This window comes from Spea bombifrons, chromosome 1 (genome assembly GCF_027358695.1).
Source record: "Spea bombifrons isolate aSpeBom1 chromosome 1, aSpeBom1.2.pri, whole genome shotgun sequence".
Classification (NCBI taxonomy): Eukaryota; Metazoa; Chordata; class Amphibia; order Anura; family Pelobatidae; genus Spea; species Spea bombifrons.
In genome coordinates, this window is record NC_071087.1 from 110726165 (window position 1) to 110747525 (window position 21361).

General features: G+C 40.2%; 1 protein-coding gene across 1 annotated transcript; it reads left to right on the forward strand.

The window, feature by feature from the left end:
- Positions 1-219: 219 nt before the first annotated feature.
- Positions 220-19836, forward strand: PLA2G4C (phospholipase A2 group IVC). Its single transcript, XM_053456984.1, has 13 exons — positions 220-330; positions 3405-3547; positions 9842-10040; positions 10372-10489; positions 10579-10719; positions 13183-13236; positions 13793-13861; positions 14516-14635; positions 16295-16351; positions 16729-16830; positions 18257-18408; positions 18495-18675; positions 19556-19836. Exons 1-13 carry the CDS (start codon positions 238-240, stop codon positions 19702-19704), a joined length of 1578 nt encoding a protein of 525 aa, XP_053312959.1. The 5' UTR covers positions 220-237; the 3' UTR covers positions 19705-19836.
- Positions 19837-21361: the final 1525 nt, after the last annotated feature.

The following is a 21361-nucleotide window of genomic DNA, read 5'->3' on the forward strand; positions in this document are numbered from 1 at the left end:
CACCAGGGATAGGTACAAGGGTGTGTCAAGACCCTGATCCCGCAACCCGGAGGATTCGGGTCTTGAACTGGAGAAGCAGTGCTCACCTGGCAATCTCCGGGTTAAACCCGGAGAGTTCCCAGGTATGGTGATGTAGTGTGATGTCAGCTAGCACTACAGACTTTTTTCCAACTCATGCAAGTCTCTCTTTAACATAACAATCTGTTTCATTTCAGCAACCCTGATCACCTACTTGAGATGGACATGTCTAAAGAGGAACAAAATGCAATTTTGGCAAGACTAAAAAAAGTAGCAGAGGGCTTTCAAAAATTGGGCATCAAAACCAACCAGGTAAATGTGTACATTTGCACTTAACATTAAATGAAACCAGAATTGAGCAACTTGTTTGCATCCAACAAATTGACTGACATTTACAAAATATTTTACCTAGACAATAGCTTAATGCGTATATAGACTAGATATTAATGTCTAGACTATATTAATATGGTCAGGAAAGATAGTGTATTAGGAATTCTTTTTATATAAAACTGTAACTGTTATTCCAACAGGACAGATAGCAGGCCCAGACTGACCATCTGGGACACAAAAAATGCCCAGTGGGCCACAGGCCGACAATGCCACATGCTCACCCGACCTTTTGCTCCAGTGGCAGAATGGATCCTGCATAGGGTGACCATATTTTCTAACTACTTTGACAAGTGCATTGGATCAAAGTAATGTTTGGTACTGGTGAAAACATTTTTCCCAGTGCATTTTTCAGTATTTACGCAAACATTCAATGGCTACATAAAAAGGTCATACTTCTGTACATTTTAGGCATCTAAAAAAAGAGCAGGAACTTTCAAAAAACATATAAATTACTATGTGTATAATAAACTGCAAAAAGAATGAAACATTTAATGCACATTTATTTACAACAGTAAATATACACTCACTGGCCACTTTATTAGGTACACCTTGCTAGTACCGGGTTGGACCACCCTTTGGCCTTTAGAACTGCCTTCATTGTTCGTGGCATACTTTCTACAAGGTGCTGGAAACATTCTTCAGAGATTTTGGTCCATATGGACATGATGGCATCATGCAGTTGCTGCAGATTTGGTGACTGTGGAGGCCATTGGAGTACAGTGAACTCATTGTCATGTTCAAGAAACCAGTTTGAGATGATGTGAGCTATCCCGCTGGAAGTAGCCATCAGAAGTTGGGTACACTGTGGTCATAAAGGCATGGACATGGTCAGCAACAATACTCAAGTAGGCTGTGGCATTTAAACGATGCTCAATTGGTACTAAGGGGCCCAAAGTGTGCCAAGAAAATGTCCCCCACACCATTACACCACCACCATCAGCTTGAACTGTTGATGCAAGGCAGAACGGATTCATGCTTTCATGTTGTTTACGCCAAAGTCTGACCCAGTGCCAGTGCCAACTTTGTTCCAAAAGACAGCCTCCCATTGCCGACCTTGTCCAAACAAAACAGCTTCCCATTGCAAAGCTAGCCCCCTAACAGCTTCTCAGTGCCAACAGTTAAAGGTCCGTGCAAGCGACTTTATTGGTCGTTCGTACGGACTTTTAACTGTTGGAGCAGGGAGACCAGTGGTGTCTGCCAACCAAGTTGCCCAAGTTAACCCCTGACGGCGAACCTTACGGAGTTCCGCTCCCGTTATCTACGCAGCATCGCGCGGGTTAGCGGGAGCGGAAATTTGCCGTCAGGAGTTAAAAAGGCCGTGCGAGTGAGCCTATTGGTTGCTTACAGGGTCCTCCTCCTCCAATTGGTTGATGCCAGAGGAGGACCCTGAGAGGCGACCAATAGAGTCGTTCGCACGGCCCCTTAACCCCTGATGTCGAACCTACGGATTTCCGCTTCTGTCAACCCCTGCGATACTGTGTAGATAAGGTAGGCTAGATGGGGAAGGGACCAGTGAGATTAGCAGACGAAGACAAAGACGAACACGAACACGAAGAAGGCAAAACAGGGTTGGAATGGGACATTTATGTTCAAATGAACCCATACCCATTACCTTAAAAAAAGTATATTACGTTTCACAACAAACTTTTGTACAATTTCTATGGCAAAATAAAAAGCCAGAATTCTGATGATTAAGCTCCAACAACCAGTCCATAATGGTGGTTTAAACCTTCTGAATTTGCTTGACTACAACATGGCAGCTAACTACCGCTTTGCTACGGACAGGATCTATACTCTTAACAGATTTATGAACTCCAATTTGGAACAGCAAATGTCCCCGGACATCTCTCTAGCCTCCTGCACCTCACTAGGCCCTCTTGGCCCATCGTCCTTATCTCCAATCCTTTGTTGTACCATACTTCTAAGGTGTGGGAGCATGTCAGGAGCCGTATGGGGGTCGGTGTTTCATTACTCCAGATTGCTCCCTCTGGTCCATAATCCATCCACAGTTATAGCATGGCAGGGAGAATATTTTATTTAGACATTTGGCCCCCGGGGGGGGTCATTTGATCAATGACTTTATAGATCCAAACAAAGGCTATAACAGCTAACTTTGGTACAATTGCAGTCTAAATACTCCTGTAGAGATTATATTAAGATGTTTCTAAAAATATTGCACCCCTAAGATCCACTTGCTGGCCAATTATCCTGCCCGAAATGCCACTTACCTGATGCCGATCTCCTTCATGGCCTTTGGTCCTGTAACTCTATTACGCCTTTCTGGGATATAATATATAATATTCAGTTTTTTCATTGGCCTTTAGATAAGACCTTGATTATGTGTATTGTTGTACAATAATCTTTGGAGCACAGCAGTTGTTATTGAAAAGTACTAACTATGTGTTTCTGGAACACTGGGGCAGGGGTTCTGACACAGAGACCTCAGCACCATGGTACAGACAGTAATGTTTATGCTGGAATAGTGATATTTAATAAATCTATAAAAATATGTATAGTTAGTTTGAGCATAATTGATTTTGCAATATTTTGTCAGCTAAATGCATAAATTGCCATTTAATACCTTGCAGGGACCTTGTATAGATAATAGTCTAAAGAAGTTAATGGGTTTATTCCATAATATTAGTCACCATGTTTTTGCCATCTATCATATAAACAGATTAAGAACATATGCTTATGTTTCACTTATACTTTACAATATGCAAAATATTGATTAGTAATAATTTTGAATAACAGCTATTGTACCCCAAGTTGTGATAGAACTGTACACTTATCTTGAGCATGTCAATAGATTTTCATTATGAGTAATAAGTGGGAAGCATTTAGTATTTCTATAAACTCATTATTTAATATATCATGTCATGAAAAAAAAGAAAATATATTGGATCCTATGTGAATCCAATAGCATCCGTGTGAATATTTTAGTTTGCATAATTAGTTTGTAATTTTTACATCATATTATTTTATCCTCTGTGCAGGACCAAGTACCAGTTGTTGCAGTTTTGGGCTCTGGAGGCAGTCTACGTGCCATGATCGGTCTCCTCGGAGTCCTTGCAGAAATGGCTGATCTATGTTTTCTAGATACAGTTACATACCTCTGTGGTACTTCTGGATCTACCTGGTATGTGACATTAATAAATCCCTTCTATCTAATAGTGAAAACGTTTTATTTATGAATTGCTGCAGAAATTCTAGCTTTGAAATCAATATTTCCATTTATAAATCATACAACATTTAAATGTTCAAATATAAGTGCTGCATGTACCGGTGTACCAGGCCTGGCAAGAAAGGGGGGACCCAGCCTCCCTGCTCTCTCACCTAAAAGAGCAACGAGGTTGGGCCCTTCTGCATGGAGGCAGGGGTACGCTGAAGCACCATGAGTGCATTGGCCCCAGTAATTGGGGCCCCACCAGAATCATGTAATGTGTATTCTCTGGTATTGGGATAGTATAGATGAAGTGGTGCTTATGGGAGGATTGTAAGGCAAGGGGAAGGGTGATAAATGGGAGGGGCAATAGGTGGGACAATGGGATAAACATGGGACAGGCTGATGGGAGGGGCATGGGGGCCCAGGCTTTAAGTCTCTACAAGATTGGTGGTCCTCCGGAAGGTTTTTCCCCTACAACAGCTGCTTTGTCCAGAGATTGACTCAGGTACTCGGGTACCTCAGGGTACTCTGTAACCACAGTAACTTTGCTATCTACTGAGGCATACAGGGCTCGAGGAGCAGGGCCGGCCCTATAATGGGGCAGACTGGGGCAATTGCCCCAGGCGCTTTTTTTTTGTTTTTGTTTTTTTTTTGAAGCGGAGGAGAGAGGGGCACCGAGTGATTTTCGCTTACCCGCTCGGCGCCCCTCTCTCTCTCTCCTCTGCGGTGAGTCTCCCTGTTCGGTCCCGGTGCTGGCTTGTAATGCAGAGCGCCGGAAGTGACGTCAATTTCCGGCGCTCAGCATTACAAGCCGGCACCGTGGCAGAGCAGGGAGACTCGTCGCAGGACTGTTTAAAGGTAAGTACCAGGGGGGGGACGCCGGGGGGGCGTCGGCGAAGTTTAAAATGCCCCCCCCCGGCGTCGGCGGGGGGGCGGCGTTTTAAACTTCGCGCGCCCCCCCCGGCGTCGGCGGGGGGGGCGGAGTTTTAAACTTCGCGCCAGGCGGCGTTAAGTCTTCGGCCGGCCCTGTCGAGGAGCACCGAGAATTGTAGTCAGAGAAAGTTTTGTAGCTTAGAAATCCTGAGAACAAGATTCAAGTTGTGGTCAGTAAGGTGGAGTTGAAACACAAGTCCAATATCAGACAAACTAAAGGGATAATCCATCCCAGGGAAGTAGTAAAGTGTAGACTTGTGTAGCCAAATCGATTCCATCAAAATTTTAGTCTTTTCAGCATTTGCTCTCAGGCCACAAATTTGCTTTCACAGTTGTTCGGCTCAGACGAAATTCAGGGGCCTTTTTTTAAAAAAGAAATGATATTCTGGGGCGTTCACAAAGGGGGAGGTGTCCGACAGCTTCTGGACTCACCTTTCACTTACAGCAGCACCATCCAAAGGTTAAGGAAGAGTTCCACATTCGGTTTTGCTCTGCAGGACCACCACTACCAAAAACAGCAGTGCTGCACCAAAGGACAAACACATCCAGCAGCATGCTATGGGACTATATTTCTCCAAAATTGATTGATTAATTGATCCCTCAGAGTAAGGAAAGTGATATGGCAGCAGTTGTAGCAGGACACTGTGAGTGGGTAGACACTGGTACATATCCACCCCTACCATACAGGACATTGAATTTCCACCAAAATGTAAAAAAAATAATTATCAAATGTATTGAAGGTAATGGAGTGGCAGCAGAGGCACATAACTGGCACCGGCAGACAGACTATATCCCTCCCCTCCTTCATATAAGAAACAAGAACTGTTCCACCTGAGTAAGGAAGGGCATTAAGGCACAGGGCAGGGCACAGGAAGGGCCAGGCACTGGCAGACAGACACATTCAGCCACAAGACTGCCCCCCCATATTACAAAAAATTAATTCATCAGAGTAAGGAAGGTGAGAGAGGAGCAGCAGCAGCAGTAGGCACCAGTGTTCCCTCTAAGCTGTGCGCTTGTGCGCGCGCACATAGCTTTCAGAGGGAGCGCACACGAACAAAAATTGTGCGCACAACCAGTGGCGTACCGAAGGGGGGGCGGTCCGCTACCGGTTGTGTGCACAGCACCTCTCCAGAGACGGACAGTAATGTCCGCCGTTGGTGGAGCAAGCTCGGTTGGGGAGATCAAGGATCTCCCTCCAACCGGCTTAAAATCAATCAAGGGAGCGGGAGGTCTGTTAATACAGACCTCCGATCCTGCTCCCTTGCGATGCGCGCGGCAACTGATGCCGTGCGTCGGGATTTGATGTCAGATCCCGGCGCACAGCACTGAAGCCACGCCCACCAGGGCCGGCCTTAGGGGTGTGCGACCGCCCGGGACTTAAAACATCGGGTTTTTTTTGTTTGTTTTTTTTTTCATGTTAAATAAAGTTCTAAAAAAACAATAAAAAAACGATGCTTTAATCTAAGTCCCGGGCAGGGGCGCCGAGCGGTTGCTCGTGAAGCTCTCAGCAACCGCTCGGCGCCCCTTACTCTCCGTGACTCCGGCAACAAGGTAAGTGGGGGGTGGGGTGTAGTTTGAAGGGGCAGGGGGGGTGTAGTTTGAAGGGGCAGAGGGGGGGTGTAGTTTGAAGGGGCAGAGGGGGGGTGTAGTTTGAAGGGGCAGAGGGGGGTGTAGTTTGAAGGGGCAGAGGGGGGGGTGTAGTTTGAAGGGGCAGGGGGGTGTAGTTTGAAGGGGCATGGGGGGTGTAGTTTGAAAGGGCATAGGGGGATGTAGTTTGAAGGGGCATAGGGGGTGTAGTTTGAAGGGGCAGAGGGGGGTAGTTTGAAGGGGCAGAGGGGAGGGGTAGTTTGGGGGGGGTTAGTTTGAAGGGGCAGAGAGGGGGGTTAGTTTGAAGGGGCAGAGAGGGGGGTAGTGAGTGGCATATAGGGGTATAAGGCATTTCTGGAGGCAGCGTGCTCTATACAATGCCTTTTAACTCCCTTAATGCCACTCTGCCTCCTGGAATGCCTTATACCTCCCTATATGCCACTCTGCCCCATAATATGCATTTTAACCCCCTAAATGCCAGAATGGGATATAGGGGTATAAGGCATTTCTGGAGGTAGAGTGGCACATAGGGGGTCAAAAGGCATACCATGGGGCACAGTGGCATATAGAGGGTTAAAAGGCATATCATGGGCCACAGTGCCATATTGGTGTGGCAAGCCTGGGGGCAGATGTGCGTAACTGGGGGACAGGTTGGAAAATACAAGGAAATAAAAACAAAAAAAAATATTTTTCTCAATCATAGCTTTTATTAAAAAAAATAGTTTACATGAATTAACATTTACTGGTAAAACTTTTTTCCTTTAGGGTCGTCTTATATTCAGGCTTTTTCTTTTTTTCCTAAGTTAATATTCAGATTTTGGGGGGGTCGTCTTATAATCAGGGTCGTCTTATAATCGAGCAAATACGGTATATAGTATATGTATGTATATATATATATATATAAATATATATAGTATATATATATATATATATGTATCTATATAGTGTATATATATATATATATATATATATATAGTGTGTATATATATATAGATACTAGGCCAGACACTAAAGTGGTAGGCCTACACCACATCAATGTTTGGCTTAATATATAGTGATTAGGGTTATGCTGCATTATTGTCAATGTCTGGCTTGTACCACGGTCAATGTGTGCCTCTCTATATAGTGATAGGTGTTATGCTGTACCACCGTCAGTGCGTGCCTCAGTATATAGTGATAGATGTTCTGCTGTACCACTGTCAGTGTTTGCCTCAGTATATAATGATAGCAGTTATGCTGTACCACCGTCAATGTTTGCCTCAGTATATAATGATAGCAGTTATGCTGTAACACCGTCAATGTCTGCCTCATTATATAGTGATAGGTGTTATGTTGTACCACCGTCAATGTCTGCCTTAGTAAATAATGATAAAAGTTATGCTGTACCCCTGTCAATGTTTGCCTAACGATAGAAGCTATGCAGTTTTAAAGTGTGTGTGGGTCCCACGTACAGGATCCGCCCCAGGTGCCAAATACTCTAGGTACGCCCCTGCGCACAACAGTTTTTCCCAATTTTTTTTTTATCCTTTATGCGGCCTGGAGCCTCCGCTCGTGATTCGCTCATAATTTACTGTTAATACTGTTGTGTAACTAATACTACATTACCACACTATAATGTAGTGTTATTAACCATGAGCGAGCTGTACCAAAAATATAGAATAACAATTTAAATGTAACGTTTGCAGAAGCATATTGTGCGCGCAAAATTTTGGCTCTGGGAAAATTTTTGCACAAGAGAAATTTTCTGCGCACACCACCTAAGAAAAATTAGAGGGAACATTGGTAGGCACGGGCAGATGATCTGGCATCTGCAGCTCCTTGGAGCATAAACGAAGTTCCCCAATATTACACAAATTAAAATAATTGATTGCCCGAAGTAAGCACAAGGAGTTTGGAGCTGAATTTCCCTAATATTATATATTATGCATATTATAACGCCTGGTTTTGTCACCAATATTTACTTATCAATGAAAAATAATGATATGATAGAAAGATCATTTTAAATAATTATAGTTTTGGCTGGTAGCGTGAAAGGGCATTTCTCTTAAACTACACAGGAACTATAAGATACTGTGCACAAGGTCATTAGAATGTCTAGTTTTGTCACCAATATTTATAAATGAAGATGAAGAGTAATATATGATAATACAAAATATTTTGTGTTTTGCCCTAAAAAATGGCAAAATATGTCTGATGCAGTCTTTGTAAATGGTATATAAATTAAATGCATAGACTACAGTAGTACATTGCAACATCTCCAATCCACCACACACCAGTAAAATTTCTGCACTTAAATAAACTATTATTAGTTTTATTAATTAACTCGTAGTATTGTAAATGAGCAATGGACATCTAAGCCTCTGCTAAGCTAACTGTCACTGTCTCAAACTCTCATCAGCATGTAACTACTGCTACTGACAAGTTAAAAATGCATCAGCACACTTATATATCTAATGTTTGTCCCTTCCCTTAGTAAAGGCTGATTGGCCGGAGTAAAAAAAAGTATGGAAAAACTCCCACTGGTTGTTGGACCCATCAATTACAGATACAACCATTAATGGGACCACCTCTTCTCGATTTTTGCCTCCCTATCAGTTATTGATATGTCCTACATACAGTCCCTTCCCACTTTACCTCATCAATGAAACAAGTGGCAACAAATGGATGAATCATAACAAAAAATGTCATCACTTTTGCAATTGGCCTTGTTAACAGAGATTCATACGAATGCACAAAACAGGCAATGTTCGCATGAATCGAAGTCTAGTCTTTAAATGTTCTTCTGAATTTTGTGCCATATAAAGGCAGTATTAGATTATGTAGTCTGAGGCAACCAATGGCATTGTGCTCCTGGATGATGTCAGCAAAAATAGTCTGCCGTTGGGTTAACTGGGTAGTTCCTGGTCATGTGATCTAGGACACCTGAAAGGCGTCATACTTCAGCCACCATAGACTACCGCTGGCTGATTGGAACAGGTATGTCATCAGAAACCACAAAGACACTCCAAAGAAACAATCTGAAACTTCCACCAAAACGCCCTGTGGTGACATCCTACCCGATCCTCCAACCGGGTGAGAGGATGTACAATATGGCGGCGCTTGTGATGGCGTCATCAGTGGCTCAGGAGATATTGCTGAACACAAATTTGTCTTTTGCAAGTCACATATACCAGGAGTGGTAAATTCATACCTGTGTGGAATAAAACACACAAAAAATACTACTGCAAACTTTGACAAAGCTTGGTGATAAAAATATGTGCATGGAAAGAGTTGAAATACCGTCAGGCCAGGGTGTGGAGCGATGCGCAGGAAAACAGTACAGAGTCCACAAATGTCCCAGGACAAGGAAAAATCCAAAAGAGAAGTTGGGGTTGCGCTTCAGGAGTCAAGGCACGCAGCAAACAATCAGTATCAAGGTCACAATCCAGGGGTCAAGGCAGGCAGCAATTATCGTGTTACAACGTGTTTTAGTGTGAGTATGGACATAGCTGCAGCACAACAATTCTTCTGTTTACATACACTGACTTCACGAGAACAGACACATAACAGCATGACGCCAGCATGTCTTTGAAACGTCTTTTAAGTGTTTTGGGTTTTGTGGTGCAAATGACCTGACGATTACAGTGCAGTACATGCATTGATAAGTGGGGAAAAGGTAGTGCTTTACTTTAATTACATTTTGGTTTTACATTCATGCTCTGGACCCATTGTGTATGCTAATGTGGGGTATGCCTGTATATGTTTCAGGTGCATGGCATCACTCTATAACTCTGCCAACTGGTCAACCTGCATGGAAAAGATGGAACATACAATATGCCAAAGAATCAGCAACAGCAAGTGTGACTGGAAGGACTCCTTGGAGAAGCTAAATCGAAGAGTGAACAAGGACACTGAATCCCTGACCTCCTTTTGGGCCTATGTTGTGATTCGTACAATGACTAAAGATGTTAGTAGAGTAACAATATCAAACAAAGGCTTTCTATGTTACTTGGAAATGCACCAATCCAATTAGAATACTGCAATTCATCCTTGAAAATATCCTCTTTTTTTTTTCTATTGGGGATTCTGCTGAACAATATCTGCATAGTTTAATCACCTGAAAAAATAATACATGTAATATATAACAGTGATACGAAATATATAATATAATTATTTAAAAAAAAACTGATTACTTTTAATAGTGTAGAATATTTGTATCTATATATGTATTTTTTTTTAAATAAAATGTTATGTGAATAATAGCAGATTGAGTTTATCTGAATGTCCTTTGCATTTAGAATACTGAGAATAAGCTGTCTGATCACCGTGCAGCCTGTGAAACTGGAACAAACCCGTATCCTATTTACTCTGCAGTGCAAAAGCAAAATGTGGATAAAAAAATACAACATGATCCGGGTGAGAGCAGAATTAAAATAAGTGCTAATGTATGACTGTATTGCACCTGATCGATTTATTATCACTAGTGGGGTTTGTTTTTATTTCAGGGACGTGGTTTGAGTTCACCCCGCACAAGGCTGGTTTTCCAGCATACAACTCTTTTGTGGACACACAATACCTGGGCTGTAAGTTCAAAGAGGGGAAGCTATGCAAAATCACCCCTGAGAGGGACCTCTGTTTTATGCAAGGTATGTAAAAATAACAAATCCCTCTGATGACCTCTTTGCAGTCTGCAGCTGGGATCATAATGGCTTCTCTTTATTCAACATCACTACAATGTATCTACTACACTATCCCTTTGTCAGGTCCATTGAGCAGTCTGTGTTCCACCTATCACATCCGCCTTATGATCCACCCTTAAGCACATCTTATGAAAACAAGGGGGTATATGTACAGTGTAAGAGTGAGTTTGCATGTAAGTATGTATGCATGTTAGTTATGGGGAGAGTGCTAAAGAAATAATGCACCCAGGTGCCACTAATGCTAGGCTGCACACATATGCTAATGCCTTGCACAATCACACACACACTAATACTATATGCGCACATACACCCGGATGCTAATGCCACAATTTGGTGCTTTGTGTTTATATTTTTATTATTAATTAATTTATATGACACCAACAGATATAGGATGTCACATAACAATTCAGACTTCTAGAAATATATATATATATATATTAAGGTGTTTACATTATAAACATGATTTTGAGGATTGTATATATATTATTGTGACTTTTAAGGCTGTTGAGCACAGTGATACACTTAAACCTATTACCATTGCTAAGCTCTGGGAATGTAGGTACTGTATATAAGCTGAAAAAAGAGACAGAGGAAGATTTGAGTCCTAAATCGTCCATCCTAAACTTGACACTTGAGAGATGTGGTGATAGCTGCTTTAAAGGGGAACTGCAACCATTTTTTTATTACTAGCATCAGATTAAAAAATATCACATCACTGAGCAATAATAACCTCTAGGTCTGCTGGAACAATATGAGGCAAACCTCTTTATGGAAGCAGGCATGTTTAAATATCTTTTTATTTGTAAAGAGTGAGCACAATGAAGCTGCTGTAGATTTCCATTTTAAAGTAATAAGAATAGTTATGACTTTTATAACATGATCCTTTAAGCACTTTTTGACATACATCATTCTTCTGCAAGGAGATTTGGTCAAATTGGTGTACTGGACAGTTACATAAAATTTAACAAATACAAAGTTTTACATTTTGGAAAAATTAATGTGCAGATTATACCTTAAAAGGGGTTTGCAATATTTCTATGCCTCTGGTGTGTATTTTAGGCAAAGACACAACACTCTTCAAACAGGATTAAACACAATGCAAACGTTATTTTGTACAGTCCATGTATACAACAGTTTGAGATACCGCATAAACTGGCTGTTTTACAATGCACAAAAATAAACAAAAACCTATATCCCAATTGCATAGGTAGCTATATATCACGCGCCACAGAGGAAACATGTGGCTGGTAAGAGTCCAGGGTTCCTAAAGGCAGGGGCTAAATTGTGTATACGCAGGATCAACCAATATCATCAGAATCGAATGGCCAATAGTATACAATAAGCAAGACAATGTGGAGGATCAACATGCACTCGCACCATGCAGCGTAATTCCTAGACACTACAATCAGCAGTTAGAATGCAAGAAAAACCAAATAGGAGCCGGGTCACCAGAAGTTCATTGGAATGAGTAATTTATTTGATTCTTTAAAATGGTAGTAATATCCACAGCACACAATTGTTCACGGTCACATAACCACCAATCCACCCATCCACCTAATGCACTTCTTGCACCCATGCAAACTGGCATTTCTCGATTTTTGTATATAAGTGATGTTTTCATAGGCAGGTGAGAACCCTGGTGCACATGAGCTCCTGTAGGGTGGCCGACAAGATAAGAATGTGGTCTAGATAAACCACCATAAAGGTATATAAAATATCACAGATGACATTGTTCACAAATCACTGGAATGTGGAGGTTGAAATATGGCACCACCTGATGACATCATTTTGTACAGCCACACCTCCTGGAAGAAGCCTGGATCAGCCTTGTAGGAGATGTGATGCCAAGACAACCCCAGAACTGAGACAAGCCTTTCCCTCTGTCTGCTGCTGCAGCGGCAAGAGCTATGACACTATACTTGGCTGGACTATATATACTCTCCATCTATATCTACTACTCTTTGATACCCAGCTAATCCAGGCACTCGAAACAAAGTGTAAATTAAACTTTCACATTCATAAGAATTTCCTTTTTCACAAATTTGGCCAATTTTGTCAACTTGTGCAATTTTACAAACACAAGGAAGGCCTCTTACAGAACAAATGAAAATGAAGCTCAGAATTTTCACTCTCTTACACTCTCCATGAATGTATCCTTGTCGCCGTCTCCTTGCCTCGCAGATCACGCCTGACAATAGCTTTAATGACCTGGTGAGAAACCAGGAAACTGATTCAATGTGGGTTTTGCACATTCTTCTGGATTAACAGTGTTGATGAACATGATGGGCATGTGTTTTTTTTTCAAGTTAAATTGCTGTATTACTTTGTGTTTTAGACTACATTTCTGTTCACTAAAGGAAGGCTCCTTTGTGTCATTAGATTAATGTTCTGTTTTTCTGTTCATTTTAGGATTGTGGGGAAGCGCCCTTGCCAGCAAGGAAGCAATCTGGGGTATCCTTAAAGGTACAAACATTCACTAGAATATTTTTGATCAGATAAGCCAGCAGAAATAAACATAACAAGTTTTCATATGAGTTTCTGACTCAAATCTTCTTGGCCATCTCTCTAGCAGCCAATAATTTACATGCATGTCACTTTGCTGAAATATGTAACAGCATCCCATGGAACCAAGGTGGTAGTATTTAATATCATAACTTACAGTTCAGCAAATCTTTTATTCCAAGAAATTTGTGAGTCCAAAAAAGTCATAATTGAGACATGCAGTTATGTGCTCAGTCATGTGACCTAGAAATACTCACAGCAACCTGAGTTTACTCATATTATTTTGTAATAAACATAAATCCCAATAGAGCAATTAGCAAGTAACAAAAATCTGTGAACTTTCTGGTTTTGAGATCTGGTTGATTGGACTCTAGAGTCAAAATGTCATCTCTAGGCTTGGGGGGCTAGTGTTTGCCTCCACCCACTCTCTGCCTAGGTTATACTCACACACAGATAATTAGTATACTGTATCATAATGCAGTGTCAGGATAACGCTTTACGGTATCATCTTTTACAGATCATATTGGTGACACGTTCGGAAAAGCAGCATGCAACAAAGGTGTAAATACAAGTGATGAATACAAAGGTTTGAGAAAGCACTAGGCCATATGAAGTGAGAAATTTACACTATGTGAAGAGAATGAGACTTACAAAATGAATAACCTTTGATTAAGTTGTATTATTATACACATTAAGGGGCCATACCATTATCTCGCTGGTTCAGCAGAATTAAAAGATGGTCAATAACATGGAACTGATCATCATAAACACCATGGTAGACATTACCCAATGATAGCACTCACATTTTGAGCTATTGCTATACCCCTAAAAACTACTTAAACTGAAGTGGTCTATGCTTTGATCTTAAAACGTCTTAATTGTTTTGAAAGCTCGCTGTACCTTCTTACTATTGTTTGCTGAAGATTTCTACACCTACAGTAAACTAAAATGGAATCTCCTTCCCCCTCTGTTTTTTCAAGCTCCTGTTGAAGTATTCTGTTTTCCCATATGTGTTCTACCTTCTACACATGTAATATTCCATTTAAATGACAGTTATTTCATTACAAATTACCATATTGTTTTCTTATTTATTTTCTTAGTGAAGCAACATGTCCAATGCTGTTCTTCCTGTTCACTTGGGCAAAGTCCCATCGTCAAAACTTGACTGATGGGAACACCATGCCTAGCTCCCACAGCAAGAACTGACTAACTAACATTTTATGCTTCATTTTGAACATAGAGCATCAAAGCAAGTGCAAAAAATGTAAAAGTCTGCACACTCTTCTCTCTGAGGAACAACAAAGTATGGATTACAATATGAAAGAGCAGCTACTTCTCATCTTGAGAAAATTCTTAGATGGTGAGGCATTTGCAACACTTTTTCTTCCTAAAGAGCAACTATCACATTTCATATGAATGCTAATCCTAGCTCTTCCACTCATGTACATACCAATTATGCAATGTATTATTTTTCACTCAAGTAATTATATAAAAATTACTGCTACTAATCTACTATTACATTTGTAGAGAAACATCATTGTCATGGACTATTTCTGGACATATAGAAGACTGTTGAATTGTTAGTCAGGCTTGGCAAGCCTTTAGGTGAAGGTCCAATTGTAGTAGATTTGTTTGACAGTGATAAGATAAGTGCAATTAGCTCCAGCTATCAGGGTAATATTCTGGTTATCCGGGTGGAGAATGTTACCTAGTGGTGTTTTTGGTAGTGAGATATCTGTGGGTACAGAAAACAGGGTGTGGTGGGGGCAAGTTTAAAATCTCAAAAGAGTAAGGATTCGGGGTGATTAAAACATGGTTGAATGGAGATTTGTATAATTACTTAGAGGCATGTGTGGGGTAGGACTGTGTGAGCAGTAATTAAGGGAGGTGATTCACTAGCCTTTAAGAGGAACTTTTGGGAGGGTGTGGTTGTAGGAGGTAGAAAATAAGAGTGAAGGACATTTGCAAGTGTCAAAGATAATGCAAGTGAACAACTGAATTATTTATAGGCTTAGGGGAGAGAGGGAGAGTGAAACTAGAGAAACAGAATGAGAAAGGAGAAGAGTGAGAAAAAGGGAAATAATGATAGGACAGAAATAGAGAATGTGAGTAGAGAAAGAGAATGTGGGGTAGAATCGGGTAGTGACTGAAAGAAAGGAGATAAGGAGAGAAGAGGGAAAAAGGGGAAGAGAGCGGAAGGAACAAGAGAGAATGGGGAAAAAAAATAGAAATAATGAAAATGGAAAATGGGGGACACATGAAGAGATAGAAAGGGGAAAGATGAAAGAAGAGGTGAGAAAGAAAGGGGAGAGATAAAGAGAAAAAAGGGATTAGCAAATAAAAGGGGGCAGTGAGAGAGATTTTTTTTTGACACGCAAATATGCTAATCTGTAATATTAATGCACATTCTAGCTGACAATTATGCAGGAAATGTGTTCTTACTTGAGCTGCCAGTGGGATCCAAATACGATTTTCTCTTAGAGAGAGAAATAATAGTGCTGAATTAAATTATAGTTTTATATCCAACGTGATGTTCCCCTCTAAACACTTTATATATATATATATATATATATATATATTAGAGAGAAAGTGATGGGCATTTTAGTACATCATTACATTTGGTATCTGTAACAAAATATGTTGCAATCCTAGAATGTGGATATGTGCATATAGTCATCAGCCAGATCACTTGTGTAGTCACTGCAAGGAACTGACATGGACATGATCAATTTATTCTATTTCAATTCGGATCGGTTGCAGCTACAATCTAAACCACACATGGAGTAAAAATGTTTTTTCTGTCTTTGCCCTTTATTGGCATTTACATTTTATTAAAACATACCCCGAAATGTATAGGGGGGCTGAGCTGTAAAACCAAAACAAATGGTTTTGGGGACATCAAAGGTATACTAGTATATTAAATGTCTGTTCTAGCCATATCAAACCAAACTGTTTTCCATGACATTTGTACACTGTGTATGCATAGTACAGATATAATGCTATGGGTGATTGTTTTCAGATAACAAAGAAAAAGAATCTTCGAGTGATTTCAGCACGGAAGAAAAAGTTGGATCAGGTATGAATTGCATTCAAAAGTGAGATCAATCTTCTAACAAACATAATCTAAACCAGTACAAGTGTATGTGTGGCTGCCTGTTATCTGTGTGTGTATAGGTTGCATCTGAATAACTGTAAATCAGCAGACTTACGGTATTCCCGTGACCACCTATTAGTATAATGATGGAGTCATCATTATGTATTAAATCAAGCAGTGGAATTCCATGAAATATTTACTTATAGAAGTGGATAAAATGTTATCAATGTATGTTGATGGGGCAATTTGTCACATCAGAATATAAAAGGCAGAAAGAGATAGAGTTACAGTTAGGAAAAATTGACTTAGGACAATAATATAGTCTAATTTGTTGTCATATTTTTTTTCTCTAAGTACAGATGACTGTGAAGTGTGGAAAGTGATACTTAATTGTTTGGTTTCTCTTGCTAAGTGGGAATGGGGAACAACCTATAACTTCCTTTACCTTCAAAATGAATCAGGTAAGTGTCTTAATTAAATTGTAAAAATTGACATGGCAAAGTGATAGTTCTGTTTTTCTCTTGTTCTCCCCGAAGATGAATTGCAAATGCTCCCAGATTTTATGCAGCCACTTCAGAAGTCATAATAAAAATATTGTTTTGAGTTTACATTGTTTAAAACATTATCAAGGACTACACATTTGGGGTCTATTCACCATAGTGCAAAGGTTCTTATAGTTGTCAAAAAGGTGTGTTTTCAACAGCCTTGTACATTCACTAGAGCTAACTTTCCTTGCACCTGGAAAGCATCAGTTGAAACTTGCACTTTCAACTGGGCAGAAGGAGTATCAATTAAATGCAAGTTGTATAAAGCAAGAAACTTAGATTTATTAACTCTCAGGTCTCACTATTAATCAAGGATGCACAACGATAAGGAGAAGGGAGGAAGAATAGGCTGAGGTCCTTGCCTCTCCAAAGATATTTTAGAAGTAATATGGGGCAAGTATTGGGACACCTGACCATTACACCAACAATTTTTATGACATCGCATTCTAAATATATATAGACATTAATATGTAGTTGGTCCCCCTTTTGCAGCTATAACACCTTCCACTCTTCTGGAAAGGCTTTCCACAAGATTTTGGAAGGTTTCTGTTGCAATTTTCTCCCATTCATCCAGTAAAGCATTTGTGAAGTCAGGCACAGATTTTGGACGAGAAGGCCTGGCTTGCATTCTCTATTCCAGTTCATCCTACTGCTCTCTGGAGTGGTCACAGTGTGTCCTGGGGTGGGTGTTATCGAGTTTATTGAGGCATTTTAAAATGGGCGGACATCCCGGGACGGTTCACACAGGGCTCCTCGACATTACAGCAACACCATTTAAGCAAAGAAAGCGATCCTGCCATGCATGTCATTGGTCGTTAAGTGTCTGTTAAGTGGCGTCACTGGTCGTTAAGGGGTTAGGCACATTGTGTCTGTCTATACTTGTGACTCAGATCAGATCACATTTTATGAAAATATTATGCAGAACACCAATTAATTCTAAAGAGTTCATTTACTTTTTCTTGCCACTGTATATCTGTGTCCCAAGTGCATTTTTTTATACTTTTTATACTTTATAATTTAAATCATTAGCCATTTAGCTTATTTTACCAAGAATACCTTGCAACCTGCAATCAACTTGTAGGTTAATGAATCCAAACAATTGTATTTTTGAACTTAGCTCAATGTAAGAGAATGTTGTTATAATCAGCAAGAGATCATATTCGCTAAAAGTGAAATATATAAAAAAAAGCAAGAAATAGTGATATAGGGTAGTTGAGAAGCAGACATAATGTAGACTAACTTAGAAAGTTTTGATACGTCATATGTTACCAAATGCAGAATATAATTAAAAATCCCTTGAACAGTAAAATACGATCAAAAACATGTGGATTTTGTTTTTCAGGTAAGGTCCCCACTGAGCTTTCCAGTCAGGAGTACATCCATCTAATTGATGCTGGACTGGAGATAAATTCTGCTTACCCATTAATGCTAGCTCCATACCGCAAAGTAGACCTCATTCTGTCCTTTGACTTCAGCGAAGGTGATCCGTTTATGGTAAATATAAGATTTTAATGTGATTTATTGTAAATGTAAATTTGCCATTTTTCTGCTTAAGAAGTTTTTTCTTTTTTGTTAAACAGACCATAAAACAAACAGCAGAATACTGTGAGAAGAACCATATCCCATTCCCCAAGATCCACATTCAAAATGGAGAAGATGAGCAAAAGAGCCCTTCACAAAACTGTTACATATTTGAAGGGGATCAAAAGGACACCCCAGTGGTCATGCATTTCCCACTTTTCAACAACAAGAGTTGTGGAGGTTAGATTATATCTGGATTTATGCCATCAGAATCGGTTGTCGAGTAGTTTGCAAATTAATGTTTGTTTAATGATAAAACACTGTGTAGAAAAACATAAAAACACCATAAAATTTGGTCTGCCTACACCTGTAAGTGTTCCCCTTTTAGTAAAAAAAGAAATACAAAAAATTAAATTACAAATTTAATTCATATACCAGTGGGGACAACATTCTCACATATTAATAAACAAAACTGAATAGCCCTTAATATATGCAAATACCCTACAAGGGAACTAGCCCTGATCAAACTAGTCCTTCTGACTTGTAAAATAGACCTCCTCCATTCTTTTAAATGTTGATTTATATAAAGTTCAGTCCTTTTACGTGAGTTGTCCATGCCCAGAGCATGACCAGTATGAATGCAGGAGAACATATTTTTTACATCACATTAAACTGTGTATTGCTACATGAAGTTAGCTGTATCAGGGACAGATTATTTTTTTACTAAATAATGATTTAAGGAATACTGATTCTATTACAAAAAAAAGCTACATAGACCTCTTGCGATAACAATACAAATATTTTAAAATCTTTTCTTTAAATATGCTTTTTATGCCACTACCTATGACACTGTGCCAAAAGAAGACTGCTGTATAGCTCATGAGAGTAACGTTGCTATTGAGGACAAGCAGAAGCCTACTGTGTTGCAGCTAGCCAGCAATAGGCCAAGTACATGTACAGTTTGATGGCCATAATCTCAGTTTTTCTATCCACATTTTCATACCTATGTGGTACACAAATTTGTGTTACCTTAAGTTTTGATGCTAAAGTTTTAATGTAAATTCACATATGTAAAATATATTGACCATCATAACTGTCAAAGTATGCCACATTTTCACAGATAAAGTTGAAGAATGGAGGGAAAAGTATTCCAGCATGAAAATGTCCTTCACAAATTTAGAGGTGAACGATCTATTGCATGTCTCAAGAGAAAATGTGAAGCTGAGTAAGAATCAGATATTGGAGAAGCTTAGGAATATGTCTAAGTAAACCCGAGGAAGTGGCCACTCACACATTGAAATACTGGATTGAACAAGAAGCACATCTCAGTTCATCGCAATATTACTTTGTGTGTCACTTTTTGTTACATTCTAGTAAATAAATGTAGTGATTCCAAAACGTATTCTATTTGTCCCGGCTCCTTTATCTCTTTGAGACTCTCCCTATAAATATCCCTCCTTCCTTTTTTGCCTCTGTCCGTTCGGCCTTTCTACGGTTTATTTGGGGACACCGCTCCCCCCGCATCAAATTCGGTACTTTGATTCTTTCTTAATCGAAAGGGGGACTGGCACTGCCCTGCCCCCATACGTATTATAATGCTTGCCACCTTCTACGTGTACTGGAATGGGTACATGGTTCGTGACAGAAGCAGTGGATTCATGTTCAGAGCAGACTGCTGGGCCTCCCCGTTTGATCGTTACCTTGGCGATAGACACTGCCTTGCAGTGGGCCTCGGCCATCCTTTTATCAGATCAACATTACGCGTCAGGCACTCTTTGGTTCGGGGAACGCTCCTCTCCACCATCCCGTCACCGCTTACACCCCGGGCATGGGTATTGATTTCTTTCCCGTGGCATCCTCGACCCACCGCTGTTCTCTTACTAACATAGACAAGGAGATGGCATACAAGCTGCTAGCCCCATACTATAGGTCCCCGGCAACTACAGCACGCTACACCCCTGGTATGACGGATGTGTGGTGGAGGTGTGGGGCTTCACCATGCTCCCTCCCTCCCCTGCGGTGGGACTGCCCTTTCTGTACGGCTGTACATGCCCATACCCAGGCCCTCACTGATAACCCTATTCCCTTTACGCCCAAACTCCTCCTTATCCAACACATGCCCTTTTTGATCATCTCTTCCCCCAATTGGCCATAGGCTGTTCTACAGTACACAATGTTGCTATGCAGAAATATGCGCCTGATATGATTATTGTATGCTCCGAATGTAAGCGCTGATGATATATTATATGGTTGCTTGGATATGCTATGCCTGGTGCCTTTGCTTAAGTGTTTTCTCTGTGCCTGGGTCCCCCCCCCTTCCCTTTCTTTTACTCTCTGTATCCCTCATGCTTAAATACTTAATAAATCTTGATTTACCCTAAAGAATTTCAATAATAATAGTAATATTTGTATTACTGTGTATTTTATTATTTATTTATTAAGTAAACGCTACAGAAATATATGAGTCTTCAAGTTCATGCAATAATGCACTAGTAAAAATACTAAAATGTGTTAAAATCAATAGAGAATATTTTCACCAGGGACATATCTAGCTAAATTTCCCATAACATACATGCAGTCCCATTGGACATAATCTCTCCTTAAACACACCCTTAAATCAGGAGTATATTAATCAAAATATTAACAGCTGTTACAGTCACATAATGACAACCAATTATTATGGTGGCACTGATTGTACCTCAGGGATACAGGAATTTAAATATCTGTATAACTTCTTAGGCTTATTGCTGCGACAAGGACAAACAGACTGCTCCTCCTGTATATCTGCACAAGAGTCTGCACTCACCATGAAAATACCTATTACATGGAAAGGTACATGAAATAGAAGTACATCTGTAAACTACAAAAACAATCGAACTTCTTCAACTTATATCATTTCAAAAAGGTAATGTGTAAGGGACAGTTA